Below are 18,286 nucleotides of genomic sequence, written 5' to 3'. Positions count from 1 at the left end.
TCATTCAGAGTGGGTTTTAACCCCTGCAACAACTTCGACAACATCATCATCATCCAGACCGTCTGCCACCAGTGATGGCGTCAGGGCGATGAAGTACTCCATGACTGGAGTCAGCACCAGATCTAAAGCTCATGAGAGAATGACACTGCAACCAGACAGCCTGAACGAGGATGAACTGGAGAGCACGTGGGAATTTTCCCCATGATTCAAGTGGCTGGACCGCAAGGAACTGTGATGGTTTTCCGACCATGGAATGAGAAAGATTTGAAAGAGGCTATGATACACCTGCCTCACCCCAAAGACTCTGGAGAAAAGTTTGCAAAAGACTTGGACTTATTCTGTCAAGAATTTAGTCCCACCATGCAAGAACTGAAACGTTTGCTAATGCTCAAACTGGGGGCCACAGACTGGCACAAAATAAGACCACATTTCCCCACAGGCAAAGGCAGACTGACAACAGAGACTTTCGCAGCAGAAACCAGAGAAGGAGGGAGGAGTCAGGAGCAAGGTCCGCCAAGGCCACGCAGCACAAGCAGATAAGAATGAAACACACACATTTACTAACGATGCTAATTGCAATGAAGAAAATATGCTTGCTTTGATACATCATCACATTGTATAGCTAGAAAATGACAAGTCTTCTTTTAAGAAAATAGGCACATGTAGTCATTTGAATGATATAGCGTATAAACAAATGCCACAGATCAGATTATGGGTGAAAGGAGTTGAAATGACTTTCCTGGCTGACAGCGGGGCTAGTAATTCTGTAATTAGAATGCATGAAATAGATCCAATTCCAAAATTAAGTGGAAATTTTGTTTGGTCAACTTCTGCATCTGGCCACACTGTGAAAGAGGATTTCACTGTTCCATTGAAATGCGAGGATGAGAATGGCACAAGTTAAGCACTGTTTTCTACTGTCACAAAGCTGCCCTCAACATTTATTAGGAGGAGATTTAATGTGCAAACTGGGTGTTTGTCTATTAGCCAGCCCAGATTGGATTCAAGTGGCCCAGTGCCAAATTCACACTTTAGCCACAATTCAACTATCGCAGTTGTATATTTACCAGTGGAAACTGAAGGATGATGAATTATGTGAAAAGCTTGTCAATGCTACAAAGGACAGAGTTTCACCTAATTCTGAAATCATGTCATTCTCTGATTTACATTGCTCAGCACATGTATCATTAGGAAGAGATGAAATGTTTGAACAGAAATGGTTTCAATGTACAGACACAATAGACTTGAAATGGTTAATCTGGTCGGAAAACAGATGTGCTGTTGCTGTTGATTTGAGAAATGAACAGCAAAAGTTTTTTGATGTTGATTCTCTTCCACATGTCTCACTGTCCAAAAAGAACAATGACCATTGGGAAGAAATTGGTTTATTTGTAAAGATGTGTATGTTTCATGTGAATTGGGTGGGGACAGCAGAGGAAAATGTTGAATACAATCCAACGCTGTCTGCATATCGAATGTGTTTGCATGAGCCTGCTGTTAAAGCTGTACGCACAGTCAGTGTGATTGATTGCACAATAGCAGATCACTGTTTCCTCACAGAGAATGAAGCTGTTGCTATTCCTGCCCTCAAAGAAGTCCCTAAAACACTTTGGGCTTCATCTCAATTTGATGTGGGGCTGATTAAAAATTGTGAACCAGTTCAAATCACTCCAAAATCTGATTACAGACCATGTAAGCCTCAATACCCCCTCAAGAAGGAGGCTACTGAAGGTATAATGCCAGTTTTTGAATCATTAAGAGCAGCTGGGATAATTGTGACCTGTGAGAATTCTCCTGTGCGTACACCTATTTTCCCTGTCAAAAAGATAAGGGACGCAGGCCAACCAACAGAATGGCGCTTTGTGCAAGATCTGCAGGCCGTGAATGAAGCAGTTCAAGCACGAGCTCCAAATGTTCCTAATCCATATACAATTTTGTCACAAGTGCCGAGCGATGCTGAATGGTTTTCAGTTATTGATTTATCTAATGCTTTCTTCTCTGTGCCAGTTCACAAAGACAGCCAATATTGGTTTGCTTTTAATTTTAATGGTAAGGCCTACACTTTCACGAGGCTCAGCCAGGGCTATTCAGAATCGCCAACAATATTTAATGAAGCACTGAGAAGGAGCTTAGAAGCCATTGCAGCTGACACCAGGTACGGCATTGCTTCAATACGTGGATGATGTTTTGATTGCAGCAAAAGATAAGAAAACGTGTGAAAAAGACACTGTGAAACTGTTAAAACATTTAGCTGCTGAAGGTCACAAGGCCAGTTTGCCAAAACTGCAATTTGTAAAAAGAGAGGTGACATTTTTAGGTCATGACATCACTAAAGATGGTAAATCTCTGTCTGAGAAACGGAAAGAGGCAATTCAAAAGATTCCAAAGCCTGTTACGAAAAAAACAACTAATGTCATTTTTGGGCATGTGTTCGTATTGTCGAGCGTTCATTCCAAATTATGCTATTGAGGAATCACCTCTGAGTGCTTTGGCTCACGGGAAGGGCTTGCAACCACATGACAAACTGACATGGACCTCAGAAGCAGAGAAAGCATTTGAGAACTTAAAAATATTATTACAAACATCACCAACCCTGGGACTTCCAGATCCTGAGAGAAATTTTGTACAAACTGTTGATGAGAAAAATGGGTTCATGACCTCTGTTCTTTTACAGGATCATGGGGGGAAGTTGAGACCGGTGGCCTATTTTTCGAGTAAGCTCGATCCGGTAGCGGCAGGCTTGCCAAAATGCCTGAGAGCTGTTGCATCTGCAGAAAAAGCTATTTTAGCCTCAAGGGAAATTGTGGGGTACTCTGATGTGACTCTACTCGTGCCACACGCGGTCTTGATGATCCTGTTAGAACAGAGGACATCCCATTTGTCAACTGCCAGATGGCTCAGGTACAATGCAATTTTGTTGGAAATGCCAAACATCACGATAAAAAGATGCACAGTATTAAATTCTGCTACACTGCTCCCCACGGAGAAAGATGGGGAAGAACATGATTGTGTTGCCACATTGGAACAGGTCTGTACACCAAGACCATAAAAGAAACCCCTTTAGAAAATGCTGACTTAATTCTATTTGTTGATGGTTCAGCATCTAGAGACCCAAAAACTGGCAAAAACAGAGAAGGTTACGCTGTAACCACTGCATATGCAACAATAACATCTGGAGCGCTCCCTGTGCATTGCTCAGCGCAAGCGGCTGAATTAGTAGCATTGACGGAGGCTTGCAAAATTGCTGAAGGGCAAACAGTTACCAACTACACAGATTCTCGTTATTCTTTTGGGGTTTGTCATGATTTTGGGGCATTGTGGAAACACAGAAAATTTCTAAAGTCTGATGGTAAGCCCGTTCTAAACCATGATAGAATAGCAGCATTGTTAGAAGCAATCTTGCTTCCAAAGTCAGTCGCTATTTGTAAATGTGTTGCACACTCTAAAAGTGATAATTCTGTGTAACAAACGAGCTGATGCAGCTGCGAAGGAAACAGAGCCTTCTTTGATATGTGTAACGGATAACAATGACTCATTCACACTCCCTTCTGATTCTCTCACAGCTATGCAAGCTTTTGCAACACCAGAGGAGAAGAAACAATGGGTGAAGGCCGGGTGCAAATTGAAAAACCACCTGTGGCTGAGTACTGAAGACAAGCCATGTCTGCCAAAACACCTTTTCCCATATTATACAAAACTTGTACATGGCCTCAATCATGTGAGTAAGGGGGGAATGTTTGATTTGTTAAATCAATATTGGTTAATAAAGGGATTTACTTCCTTTGCGGACAAATATTGCCAATCGTGTATGATTTGTGCCACAAACAATGTGGGCAGAGGGCAAATGATGCCTCAAGCGGCACACCCGATTCCAAATCATCCGTTTGATCACATAATGTAATGATTTCATTGAATTGACACCATGTGAAGGTAAAAAGTTTTGCTTGGTTATGATCGATATGTTCTCAAAGTGGGTTGAGCCTTTTCCCACATCCAAACAGAATGCTAATGCTGTTGCGAAAGCACTTCTGTCTGAAATTGTTCCCCGATGGGGATTACCAAGAAAAATTAGTAGTGACAATGGCACACAGTTTGCAAACGAGGCCATCACCCAAGTGGGACAATTTTTGGGTATCGATATACGTAAACACACTTCATACCATCCTGAGAGCGCAGGTTGTGAGGAACGATGCAATGGTACGCTGAAGAACAGATTGATGAAATGTTGTGAGCAGACAGGTTTGTCTTGGGTAAAAGCACTCCCCATAGTGTTGATGTATATGAGAATGAGAAAAAGAACAAAGTCTAACTTGAGTCCTTTTGAGATTTTGTTTGGCAGGCCAACTTCAATTGGAGTAGGACCAGAACCACGACCACTGCCCTCTACAACCTTGTGTGAAGATGACATGCTAAACTACTGTCGAAATGTGTCCCTTGTTCTCTCTCAGATATCTCAGCAGGTCAAGGATGCTTTGCCCAAGCCAGCTGAAGGAGTCTTGCATGATATCAGGCCTGGCGATTTCGTGGTAACCAAGGACTTGAGGAGGAAACATTGGAAATCTAAAAGGTGGATTCCAGGGCCTGTTGATAACGCACACTGCGGTGAAGGTGGCAGAGAGCGCTACGTGGGTGCATGCAAGCCACTGCAGGAAGGTTCCAGCACTACCAGAGGGCACGACAGATCAGTAAAATGATTGACCGCTGCCTCATGCCAAGGGGGACGTCTGACTGACTGAGGTGAACAAACATGCAGTGGTGTAAGGGAGCTGAACACGCAGCAACATCACTGGGTGGGAGTGATCTAAAGTCAGTACAGGCCAATGGATGACAACAAGAAGGAACTGCGAGGACTGAGGCTGACTGCGCTGCAAAACCGACTTGCCCTAGACCGGCTCACTGCGTCTTCTGGAGGGGTCTGTGTACTTGTGGGAACAGCTTGTTGTACTTACATTCCTGATAATGATGCTGATGGCCATGCGATAGATGTGGGTATTCAAAACATGACTAATGCAATAAAGAGGCTGACAACAAGGGAAGTTAATGCTGATGATGTGTGGGGATGGAATTGGTTTGAGGGTTTATGGAAAAAAAACAGAATACATTGGGTTAATTGTCATCTCAACGCCCTGTATTGAAGTAAGAGTGATATGAGCTTTTCTGACGAAAATTATGAGGCCAAAGAGATGCTAAAATCTGACACCTGCAGCAGATCTATTGAAGAAGAGTAAAAAGAGTAAATATTACATGTTGTAGAGTAAGCGAGGGTTTAAAGCAGGTCCGTGTTGTTACGAGATAATGCAAACCGAAGGAAATATAAGAAAGTTTTTCTTCTGTTTTAATATAACAAAGATTTTTTGTTGTTATTGGTTTCCTTACCTATAATCCAAATTGAGAGTTATTGTCTTCTTTATAGCTTGCTTGTATGTTAAGGAATGATTATGTTCCATACAAAAATAATGCAAATGCTTTTTCACCCTTATGAGTGTGATGGTGTGTTTTGAATCCTGTGAATTTACATGCTTGATGTAAGCTATAAGGGTAATGTGTCTAAAAATCGTATTTAGATTTAGTTGGTATAAGTGATCAAAAATGATCAAAAGGGAGGAGTGTTATGGAAATTTTCTAAGGTTGTCTTTTTATTTTATGTTGTACTAATCTCATATAACATTTTTAATATATATTGTGGCGGGAGGAGCCAACGACAGACACAGTGGGCGTGGCGTCAAGCCTCGGAGAGGTTTTTATTAAACAATATATTAAAATAAAGTGTCCAAAGGGGGAAAAGTGTCCAAAATAAACAGGGATCTGGTGTCCTCGTCGTGCTGCGGGGCTGTGTAGGAGGGCAGTGTTCAGGAGGGAAGGGTCCAGGGAAGGGGCGGAGTCCGGTGGCCGCACGCGCTCCCCTCTCGGGGCCGGGAGCGAGTGGCGGCGGCGTCTCTGGCGCGGCTTCGTCCATCTGCGGAAATCCCGGCGCTTCTGGGGGATTCGGCGGCCCGGCATCCTGGCCCGTCAGCCGCCTAACGGGTGCGGCAGTCCTCCTCGACGCTCCCTTCCTGGACCCACGAGGACACCAGCGTGCATGCACGGGGAGAGACCGGTCTCCCGAGGAGAGGCGCGTTCGGCATTTAACGGCGGCGGTGATGAGGCTCTATTCACGTCAGGTGCGCCTCATCACACGCCGCCAGCCCTGGCTGTTTCAGCGCCCCTCCTCTCACACACCCACTCCTGTCGGGAGCCTGGTGAAGGGCGGCGAATACGGGACGGGGTGGTGATGATGGACAGGGGGGAGGCAGCCGACTCGTCACAATATATATATTAATCATGAACTAATAACTAAACATATAATGATAATGTGCAGGAGCTGTGCATGTCTTATGGGGTGATGTGCACAGAGTAACATGATTGGCTAAGGCTTTATCTGTTTTCAACAATGTATCTTCTTGGATGGTATAAACAACAGGTGCTGGGAGAGTGTGGTATCACTCTGCTCACAGCGCTTTTTCCTCTGTGAATAGATTGATTATTTGTGCAGAAATTAAAAGCAAGACAAAGACCAATTTGGTTTGGTCTTTTCATTTTCAGTCTTCACAATTTAATTAAATCAGATTTTCCACGACAATCCACGCATCTGTGAAACATTACGCAATTTAAAATTTTGGTTTCTGAAAGTTCTATTGGCAAATCAAGGTGCATTTATTATTTTTTTCTGTTTAATTGCACTTCAAATGTTTGCTGAGGACATCCGGTGTCCTCTGATATATTGGTCACCGTAACAATCTAGTCTAGTTCGGTTTTAAACTACTGAGGACATTAGAACATTCTTAGTATACTGTATTTACTTCTAACAACAATCATTCATATTAAAAAAACATACACCACTCCAGAAATATAGTTGTAAGAGCAAATGTTGAAATGTGAAACAGGTTTAACCAACTTTCTGAAATATGACCATGGACCACAAAACCAGTCATAAGTGTCAATTTTTCAAAATTGAGATTTCTACATCATCTGAAACTGAATAAATAAGCTTTCCACTGGTGTATGGTTCGTAAGGATAGGACAATATTTGGCCGAGATACAACTATTTGAAAATCTGGAATCTGAGGGTGCAAAAAAAAATCTAAATATTGATAAAAATCGCCTTTAAAGTTGTCTAAATGAAGTTCTTAGCAATGCATATTACTAATCAAAAATGAAGTTATAAGATATATTTACAGTAGGAAATGTACAAAATATCTTCATGGAACATGATCTTTACTTAATGTCCTAATGATTTTTGGCATAAAAGAAAAATCAATAATTTTGACCTATACAATGTATTGTTGGCTATTGCTACAAATAAACCCCAGCGACTTAAGACTGGTTTTGTGCTCCAGGGTCACAAATGTTATCAGGAATGTCTTTACTTGGCTGTTTGTACCAATTTTGTGGAAGTTATAGGAACAGTTCACTTTCAGAGGTTTTTCAGATGTAAAGTAAAAGTGCATTTTCTTTGTTTTGTGCTTCTGTGCAGTGCACAAATGAATAAATCTCTAAGCTACACATCAGACCGTGGAAACAATGTCAGCAGAAATAGTTCAAAGTTTATGCACAGTCACATGCTGCTGGTTTTGTATTACAGAAATGCTGCAGCTTGTAAGTAAATATCACAGAATCCATAAGTATGTCTTACAATTCAATGTGCATGAACAGCAGATTTAAAACACAATAAACCAGATGCATCAGTTTAGTGACTTTATTTTATTTTCCCTGAACAGTTTTGTCATTGGTCATTTGGGGTGAATGTGGGACAACAGAACAGACACGTATTCAGAAGTCAAGTACATTTACTTTATGTGCTGATTCTTCTTTTTTTTAAAAAGAAATCAGGTGTAAAAGGTACAATGAAAGCTGAGGCTGCAGTGCTTATAGCCGAGGGCTCACAGAGTCTTTCAGGATAACACCATAGTCTGAAATTCTGTAGGGAAGGAGGAACATCAGAATTTAAAATCTAGTAAAATCATTCAGGCAGTGATATTATAATAAACTGATTTAACAGGGTTAATGCAAAATAAACCTTTTCTGTATAGTTCTCACTTAAGTGTCTGAGAATGTGCTAAAGAGGTGATTTGATCAAATTAAACACTAATGAAAATGAGACAATTTTTCTCTGAGCTTTCTTTCTCTGTAATTTGCATGCTGCTTTTAGACTTTGTATTGTCCCAGTGCGTGTGCATGACCGTTACTCAGGATTGAAATAATAATTTGAGGTGACCCTGAACTTTGATCCTCTTATGTAATGCAGTGATAGTTTCCATGAGCTAAGACAGCTATTAAATCTTAGCACATCTATGAATAATGAGTAGAGAAATTACATAACAGACAAGCAAAGGACAATTAATAAAATAAATACGGCTTTCCCACCATTTTAAAAGGAAAAAAACCTTCTGAAATCTGAAAACTGCATACAAAATGATTGAACATGTAGATGCATAAAACACAATAAATAAGACAAGAAAAAAACAGGCACGGTTTTACGAGAAAACATTACCGTCTACTCCAATCCGGCCATCGCTATCATCATCTGCAGCTGTAAGGAGGCTCTTAATCTCCTTTTCTGTCAGGGTTCGCGCCCCTGGGAAAAATCGCTGGAGAAAGAACCTGATTCACACAAATCCATTGATGAGAAGAATGAAGCGCTGCACTGAACTGTGACCCTTCAACTTCAAGCAGCTCTGCATTTTAACCCATTTTTCATTTTAGATCTTTCACATACAGCTCATCAATCAAATGATCAAATATGATCTCTTTCACCTGTCCTGGCTAAAATGTGAGCTAAAAATGAAACCCTTCAAATATCATCTCTCCAGCCCTGGGTTCTAGTTCTGCTGATGTCATTACATAATGCAGATAAATCACATTAAGCAGGAACAGAAAAAAAACATAATGACAGCATCTCCACGGATTACATTTGAAAAGGACTTAGTTTAAATGGAACTGTGGTATTATCAGTTAAGACCTGAACCTTTAATGTACTTACACAGTACTGTACAGTAATTCTGAAACAGTAATTCTCTTTATGCATTGGATTTCTTGTATGTCTATAACGAACATAGTATTTTTAGCATTAGAAAGTGCTTTCTCTGATCACACTGAACAACAAAGCAACATATTGAAGCCATAAAAGCTTTAGGAACTGTGCCTCGAGTAACATGAAATCACAACAACATAGTCTATGGCTCTGTAACTGGGTGTTAGAGCATTGGCAAACACTGAAATCACATCACATCATTGACTGTGATGTATCACACAATTTAATTCCAGCCAAAATAACATACTTGAGCTCAGACTCCTCAATAAATCCACTGTTATCTTCATCTATGATGTGGAAGACATCCTTCACCTCTTGGGGACTTTTCTGGCTCAGGCCACAAAGTTGAAAGAACTTTTTATAACAAAAGGAGTCTGGATCTGTTGGAGAAAAAGCAACATGAGAATTATTGTCATTGTTGTCTCAACATGAGACAATTCAAATTTGTCTCCACATTATTATTTATTATTATTACAATTTTTAGTACATACCTTGGCAGTCTTTGACAGCATTTTCAATGGCCTCAGCCGAGAGGATGGAAGTAAGTGACATATTCAAACTGTTGAAGAAAAAAGTATTATTTTTTACCTTCATATTTTGTTATTCTTTATTCATTTATTACTTAAATTATCCTAATTATATATTTTAACATATTTGTGATAGAAATACATTTATTAGAAATTCTTTGAATTCAAAGAATGCACAGAAATTAGAGCAACATCAAAATGAAAGAAATATGCTATTTGATGGCAAGCGGAAAGCAGCATCTGACCTGTGAAGATTTCTCCTCGCGCTGATCCAGAGCAGAGGTAAGGCTGTGTGATAGCGCCTCTCATCCACTGACAACTTATATATAGGTACATGCTAATGGGACGGACAATGAGAGATGCTTGGGTTACCTGTGCGTGTATCAAATTCGTGTTGCAAGGCTCGACTTGAATTTCTAACTAATTATCCGTTACTATTTAAATGAGCTTCGGACCGAATGCACACATACCTGCACTGCTCCCTATGTTGTGCGTACTTGATTGAAACGAAACGCTCCGTGTGTGTGTGTGTGTGTGTGTGTGTGTGTGTGTGTGTGTGTTTGTGTGTGTCACCATGTTACAAGGGTGCTGTTGTGTAGATAGATAGATAGATAGATAGATAGATAGATAGATAGATAGATAGATAGATAGATAGATAGATAGACAGATAGACAGATAGATAGATAGATAGATAGATAGATAGATAGATAGATAGATAGATAGATAGATAGATAGATAGATAGATATAGTGGTGTTATATACAGGGGTTAAATTGGGATTTGTTATGTGGGGAGGCTCTATGGTATCGAGTTTATATTATATATATATATATATATATATATGTGTGTGTGTGTGTGTGTGTGTGTATATGTATATATATATATATATATATATATATATATATATATGTACATATATATACATATATATATTTACATTTAGTAATTTAACAGACACTTTTATCCAAAGCGACTTACAAATGAGGATAATGGCAATATATATATATGTATTGTGTGTGTGTGTTTTGCATATATGATTTATTCTAATGCAATATCCTCATCGGTTTTCTATCAGTGACATAGGCTTTAAATCTGCATGTTTTTATATTTAATCCAAGGGCTTTTTTATATATAACCTTTATAGAGGGCATTTTCCCAGTAATCTCATTATCTTTCAAATTCTTTAATGAGCGTTTAATGAGTGAGTCGTTGAGTCGTTCATTCAAACGATTCGTTCAAACGGCAGATTCATCAGATGTTTATGCATGGGCTAATGAAACTTTGACTCAACCGATTCGTTCAAAACACTGAATCATTCAGCAATGAATCGTCTGGTTGCTTTGAGATGCGCTGTGGTTCCGCCAAAAATGTAAGTTATTATTGTATTTGCTCATTGAACTGTTTATAGAACTTTTAAACAGTCGTAATGGTGAGTGATGTTGCCTAACCAACTGTATTTTAAATATAAAAACTTTCCATTTTGAATTTTTACCTCAGTGTGAGTGAGAGTTAGCTACATGAGTTCTGTGTTGCGTGTTTTGATTTCTCCTGGAGAGGCTGCATGAACCTCGCCTCAGCAGCGCAACCTTATACTGGCAATAGATGCATTGCAAACAGTAGTTATCCGCCACTTACTCTACTCTGGTTATATACAGTGTGTGTGTGTGTGTGTGTGTGTGTGCATGTTTATGAGGACACAAATTTGTATAATGACATGGGTATGACAGAGGTATTACAATATGAAGGTGGTTTATGAGGACACTGCCTATGTCCCCGTAATTCAAAAGGCTTAAAAAACATACTAAATGGTGTTTTTTTGAAAATCTAAAAATGCACAAAGTCTCCTGTGAGGGCTAAGTTTAGGTGTAGGGTTGGTGTAGGGCAATAGCACACACAGTTTGTTCAGTATAAAAACCATTACGCCTATGGAGAGTCCCCATAAACCACAAAAACCAATATGTGTGTGTGTGTTAAGGATATGTATGCCTCCTTGGTATCATATTTATTTCATTATTTTATTTCAGTTAAGTGTATTCACCTCTTTTCAATTTATCATAGCACTACTAACTAGGTTAAAGGGGTGATTTCGTATAGTCAACCCTGTGACCCTGTTATCATTTTGTACAATAAACTGATAATTGAAAACTGGATATTTGTATTAATGGACAGCATTACACTAAAATGTTAACTAAAATTTAAATTTATTTAAAGGAATAGCTATATATCACAACATATAGCCTATTACAGTTTTCACATTTAGCTTGAGATAGTACAATGCTAGTTATTAACACTTAAATAGATTGTTTTGTGTGTGATATAATATTTAACATATTAAAATTTATGTAATAAAATCATGTTATAAAAATGAAAAAGCTGCCATTTTGTGGACACACTTTTTGCTTATGTATTTCTTATGAACTGTTTGACCCCTATGTTGTGTGAATCACCTTTGATCTGTTTCACAAGATTTAGTTAACATCATCACATATTTTGTAGCCCATAGCAGTTAATTAATAACAAAACTGTAAGATACAGTATTTGATGCTGATGTACAAGTTTAGCTGTTTAACAATTATACATGCTTACATGCCATATACTTAAATATAGCTTTACATTTAATGAGATTCACTTTGTCTTAGTTTTAAATAAGTAGTCAGGAGACCAATTCACTTAGACTAATCATCTACTCATGCAACTTGACACTTTTCTTTTACTTTGTTACTAATCTGACCGATATCCGAGAGAGTAATGATTGATCTTACAGACAGAGAATTTTCTGCATCATTTACTGTTCAGGAAAATCAGTCAGAATTCAAAGTAAATAGTATATGTATAGCAAAAGTAATAGAAGACATGTAACAATGTATTTATGTGAGAACTAAATGGTTAAAATGATTACTTATGTGTCCCTATAAAAACATCTGTGTCAAAATCCACCACATAATTTTCATATTGCAATGCCATGGATCGAATAAAAAAGATTAACGATTTTTGCATTAAAGATTTTTTTTTTTTTTTTTGATAATTAAGCAGACGTAGTAATCTACTGGAAATTGATAAAGAAATGGCACTGCCGAGTGCCTTTGGCCTGTCATGGAAAGGGGAAGACAAGACATTGGAGCCACCTAGCCAACAAACCAATACACTCTAATTTCACTGAACTGACTGGTAGTGTTACTGTATAGTGATCTATCCATTTACATTCTCTCATTTGTTAGTGCAATACAGCCAACATGTCTTCTGCTGGCGTTTGTTGAGTCTGCAATTGACATTAATGACAAATCAAAAATAAAAAAAATAACACATTTTTCAAAAATCCTAAATAAACAGCACACTTTTCAGATAAGAACACTTTGTTGTTTAAATCAGTAAAGTATGCAAAAAAAGTTGATCTAGTTGGCTGCTGGCATGTTTAAATCTAATATATTGTGGCACCAGACACCACTTAGTGGCGGCAACATTGTACGACAGCTCAGTGTGGTTCATACTGTGCTTTCTAATTTATGTAATAAATAAACAAGCAAACATTAATGTAACATAATATGTTACAATGTAACATAAAACCATTATGTACATAACTGATTATAACAGGTCATCTGTGTTTTGTGTTTGCTTTATTTGGACTTTGAGTTTTCTCTGTTTATCATTTTCCTTTGTCTGTGTCCATTAGTTACTATATGGTAGCCTATTCATTTTGCACTTGATGTTCTTTTACTTTACTGGTTTGTTTCAGTGTAGCTCTGTGTTTTCTTCAGTTCATTGTTAGTTCCCATTGTTATTTTGGTTGTTTAGTTCCTGTGTTCTTTTGCTAAATAAACATTTTTATGGTACCTCATCTCTATTGCAATCAATTGTGCCTTTAATAACAAAAAACAAAGATATTTTTAAATGAAAAAATGAGTAACATTAGATGTCAGTGTAGTTTTCACTGAAAATTAAGATCACTTCCAAAAACTGTATATTTAACAGTATTTTATGAAATGTCCCATTAGATCTCACTGATTATGTCCCATTTGTATAGTCTTTTGCCAGACATCTTTATGATCCTTTACCATAATTTCTTATAACTTTCTATACTGTATTATTTACTAGGCTGTCTTTTAATCTGTCTGATCCCTACAAAGCCATTGCTAATGTGCCCCTCTTAGAGTAAAAAAAAAAAACAATTGTTACGCTATAATGGCAGTGTAATGTTTACACAGAGGACAGAGACTCAAAAATGAAAAATAGTATTTATTTTCTCATTGTCCTTTCCCAAAAACAGCATGAAAGATTTTACAGAAACTAACATGCATATCTACAATGTGAAAGACCATGTGACGTTGACAGTCATTGTGGAGCGGGTGCAGCATGGGAGTGGACAGTTAGAATTGTGTATAAAAATCAGCCACCCCGATAAAAAAGTGGAGATCTCAGGCTACAATACTGATTGTCAGCAAAAGTCGTTGGTCAGGTGCCATTTATGCTTTGACCATGACAGCAAACTCTGGAAAATGAAGGAGAAAGAATTCATCAGAAGACACTGTGGAGCAGCTGGTTATTATATACAAAATATTTACATTCTTTCAGTCATTATATACAGTTGGTACATTCAACAAGGAGCAAATTCCTCACCATCAACTCCAATCTTGCCATCACCATCAGAGTCTCCAGCTTTCAGGAAGGCCTTTGTCTCTGCATCAGTGAGTGCCCTGGCGCCAGCAGAGAAGTTCTGCAGGAACAGTCTGAGGAGCACAACAGGCAATTACCCTTAAGCGTTTTGTTCAAGGAAGTTTATTTAAAAGTATTAAAAATAATTTATTTAATATGAAAAAGTCTTTTAGGACCAGACTTGGTCTTGTGGAGTATGCACTGCAGTAACAAGTGAATTTCCCCGGGGTGGGATTAATAAAGTCTATCAAATCAAATCAAACTTACTTAAGCTCATCCTCCTCAATGAAGCCGCTCTTGTCCTGGTCAATGACAGCAAAGGCCTTCTTGATGTCATCAGGAGTCATGGCAGACAGACCAACCTTAGCGAAGAAGCTCTTGTAGTTGAAGGAGTCAGCAGCTGGAAGGTAATTTCATCAAGATTTTAGCATGATAGCGGAGATGAATGACTACAAGAAGAATTTAAGGGTCTTGAAAAACATGGTTGCTTATCCACAGTTTCAAGCTCCATACTCTAACAAATGATGTTTACACTGAGTTTGACACCCTAAAATGAAAATTCTGTCATTATTTACTCACCCTCATGTTGTTCTAAATCCACGTGACTTTCTTTTCTCCGTGGAGCACAGAAGGAGATGTTAGGCAGAATGACAGTCTCAGTCACCATTCACTTTCATTGCATCTTATAGTCCATACATGAAAGTGAATAGTGACTGAGGCTGTCGGTCCCTATAGCGTTCTGCCTTTTGTGTTCCACGGAAAGAAGAAAGTCATGCGGGTTAGGAACGACATGAAATTGACGTTCTCGCTTTAGCTTGTAGGTCAATGGGACGGTCCAGAAACATGCAGGTTACCTTGACAGGCCTGCAGGGCTGCAGTGACATCAGCATCCTTCAGAATACCAGCGAATGCCATGATTAGCCTAAAAAAATGACAGAGGTTTTATTTTACTTGGATTTATATATATATATATATATATATATATATATATATATATATATATATATATATATATATATATATATATATATATATATATATATATAATTTAATTAGCCTACAAAAAACAAAACAAAAAAAAAACTGTCACAATACTCCATCCATATAACAGATCATCAGAAATTATGTGCTCCCATGCTTGGTAAAAGGCACACATTAAATGCATATGTCTTTAACAACACAGTGTGTTAAAATAAATCCCACCCAGTCCTGGCGTAATCAAACCGCTTAATATCCCAACACGTCCAAATTCCAAGACACAAATTATTCCCACGCCAGGTGGCCGAGACTTAATAGATCAACACATCCTCTCTGGGTCAACCCGAAGTCATAGGGCCGTTGTTGTTCATCGTTTTTCTTTTTTCCTTGCAAGATATTGTGAGCTCTTGTAGTTTCATCTGTGAAGACACTCACCTCTGGTTGTCCTTAGGGTTTGGGTTTGGATTCGCAGAGATGAAACTGGCTACTGCAGTGAGCACCAACTCCGTGGCTTCCACCTTATATACACTACTCAACCGAAATATAAGGCATAATGTAATGGACACCGCATGACGGGCAGTTGGTTGAAAAACTTGTCCAGTAGTCAGGCTGTTCTATTTTTATGCGCTTAAATGAAGATGCTTACAAGGTACGTATGTATAAGTCCTTAATATCGCGTCGGCTAATAATATACGATGCTGATATGGATGAAAGCGCTAGTAGCCTATGTATCTGAAGATGAGCAGGAAGAGTTCAGGTCATTTTTCCTGAGAGAAACGCTCTGCAGTTGTGTAACTGGAGCAAATCATCTCACACGCATTGGAGCTTCAAGAGGAAGCGCGTGAATCACAAATGAACCCATAATACATTTTTTCAGTCGTTACTTGTTTTCTTTGGAAATATAAGGTAAATGCAAACTCACAGGGCATCGTAGCGCTTGTAAGGTGTTTATTTCACATGAACATAGGCTAGTCAAAGATTTCAGCTGTTGGTGCTTGTTTCTTTAACGTCCACTTTATGGATTTGTTATTCTCTTGATCACTGCTTGCCATAAATGCATTAAATCGATAGCTATTCTGTGTATTGGAGTAATGATAAAATGTTTCTGACTAGAATTTGAACCTTGTTTACAGAGAAACTTTTTTTATTATGTTTAATGGAAACGTCGCCTTGGACTTGACTTTCATTTATCAAAATAGTCTTAATTTTCTAGATTGCTCCCTAATAATATTAGCATATTAGACTATCTAATAAATCTGGCATTTTATGTCACTATATAAATCTGGTGTATTCCTCTTTGCTGCACTGCTTTTCTTCCTCTTCTGTAAAGTCGCTTTTGCTAAATGCACAAATGTAAAATAAAAAGAAACTATCTAAATTAAAATTCTCAAATATTAACCTGTTTGGTACTGATACTCAATAAAGCTGTCAGATCATGAATGCTAAATGTTTTAAGATGAATAGCCTACCATCTACCATAATAATGACAGGTGTATTGGGGACAGTGATTCTTGGTTATAACAAAATATGTGTTTCAATATTTTGTAAAACATTTTGAAAAACATGATTTTAGAAAAGCTGTTTTAAAAATGGTACCTATTAAGCTCACATACCCATTTTAGCACACTTGCATTTTTGAGATCAGATTATAAAAAGAAAAAATAATTTATTGTCCTACTTGATGTATTAACCAATTGTTATGTTTGTTACTATATAGCTCCTACAATTTCAAGTCAATCAGATCATTGCACACGGAGATATGGGTCTCCATGTGTTCACTCTGTCTGGCGGCCATTTTGAAAGCTGTCTGAAAACTTTCACCGAAAGAGTAGCTCTTTAAATGTGTTTTTTTAGATGTTTAAGCCTTTATTTTGGGTAACTTTCACTACTTATTGTAAAATTAAGAGATTAATGTTCAGACTTTTGCATATTATTACCTGGAACTTGGATGTGGAAAATAATTGCATTAGATCCAAAAGATAGTTTTAGCAACACCGCGCAGATGCTACAGAACACTAGCGGACTAGCTGTATAAGATTGTGTGCTACGCTAATATATATTACTTCACAGGCATTACTGGCTTGTACTTTTACATCCATAATATTATAAATTGACAGTTTATTGCTGTTCTGTCATTTCACAGTGCTGTAATTTTGAAAGATTTCATATTATTTTAAGGTGAGCTTAAAGGGTGCACTTCTATGAAAATCACAGCTTCAGTGTGACATCAATAAGAAAAAGTATATTGTTAATATTAGTTGTTCATATTAAAATATGTATGAACTTAATACATGGCATACACTATTTATTTAGCAAAATCCTGTCATTTTAATAAATATTAAATGAAATGTATTAAAAATGGTTGCTGCTCCCATTAAGCTCAGTGTGCTCTCTCTAAGCTCTTCCACATTGAACGTCTGTGTAAATACTTCATAAAAAGACTTCACATATTAACTGATGGTTGTCACTTTAAGTTAAGTTAATCGATTTTCTGTGGATTCTGTCAACTAAAATCTGCAGAATAGCTCTGATCTTTGGCAACTAGCATCAACTTCTTCAGACTGTAAATCTGTGGAAAATCAGGGCAAAAATCATGTAGTGTATTCCAGCCTTAAGAGACTATAGATAAGTATAGTCAGAGCACCAATTTCGCGCAGAGCACCAATTTCGAGTATGGGTCACCATACTTGACAATATGTCACGACTTTACTTTACTTTTATATATTTTGTACCTTCAAAAAATATATATTTTTACAATTATTCTTTAAAAAAAATTCCTTAAAATAAACAAGCTTTTTTAATAAAACATGATGTGAGCTTAATGGGAACAGGGGTGTACATAAAGGGTACAAAAATGTACCCATTAAGCACAGCCAGACTTTTTCAATTTAATGATGTATATCTTAATTGAAATGCTTTTGTCATTTAAAATAAAATTTTATATTTTTGTGTGAGAAATTAATATTTTATTTGAACAACTTTTTGTAATGAAACCAATATCTTGTGTACTAAAAATGTCTCAATGTAGGTTTTGGTGAGCTTAATAGGTATGTTTACCCTAA

At 37.7% G+C, this 18,286-nt stretch overlaps 2 protein-coding genes across 2 annotated transcripts; both read right to left on the bottom strand.

Annotated features, from left to right (window-relative positions):
• LOC306852357 (oncomodulin-like) lies at window positions 1-9,622 on the bottom strand (the record flags this gene model as incomplete). The annotated part of the gene is made up of 4 exons (XM_079389101.1): window positions 1-122; window positions 8,531-8,640; window positions 9,318-9,450; window positions 9,562-9,622. The coding sequence occupies 4 exons, from the start codon at window positions 9,620-9,622 to the stop codon at window positions 1-3; spliced, it is 426 nt and encodes a 141-aa protein (XP_079245227.1).
• Window positions 9,623-14,187: 4,565 nt separating this feature from the next.
• On the bottom strand, window positions 14,188-15,161 carry LOC306852356 (parvalbumin alpha-like; the record flags this gene model as incomplete). Its single annotated transcript, XM_079389100.1, has 3 exons — window positions 14,188-14,320; window positions 14,514-14,646; window positions 15,101-15,161. The coding sequence occupies 3 exons, from the start codon at window positions 15,159-15,161 to the stop codon at window positions 14,188-14,190; spliced, it is 327 nt and encodes a 108-aa protein (XP_079245226.1).
• Between the last annotated feature and the right edge of the window lie 3,125 nt (window positions 15,162-18,286).

This window comes from Barbus barbus, assembly GCF_936440315.1.
Source record: "Barbus barbus genome assembly, chromosome: 32".
Lineage (NCBI taxonomy): Eukaryota > Metazoa > Chordata > Actinopteri > Cypriniformes > Cyprinidae > Barbus > Barbus barbus.
This window is presented reverse-complemented; position numbering and strand designations above follow the sequence as displayed.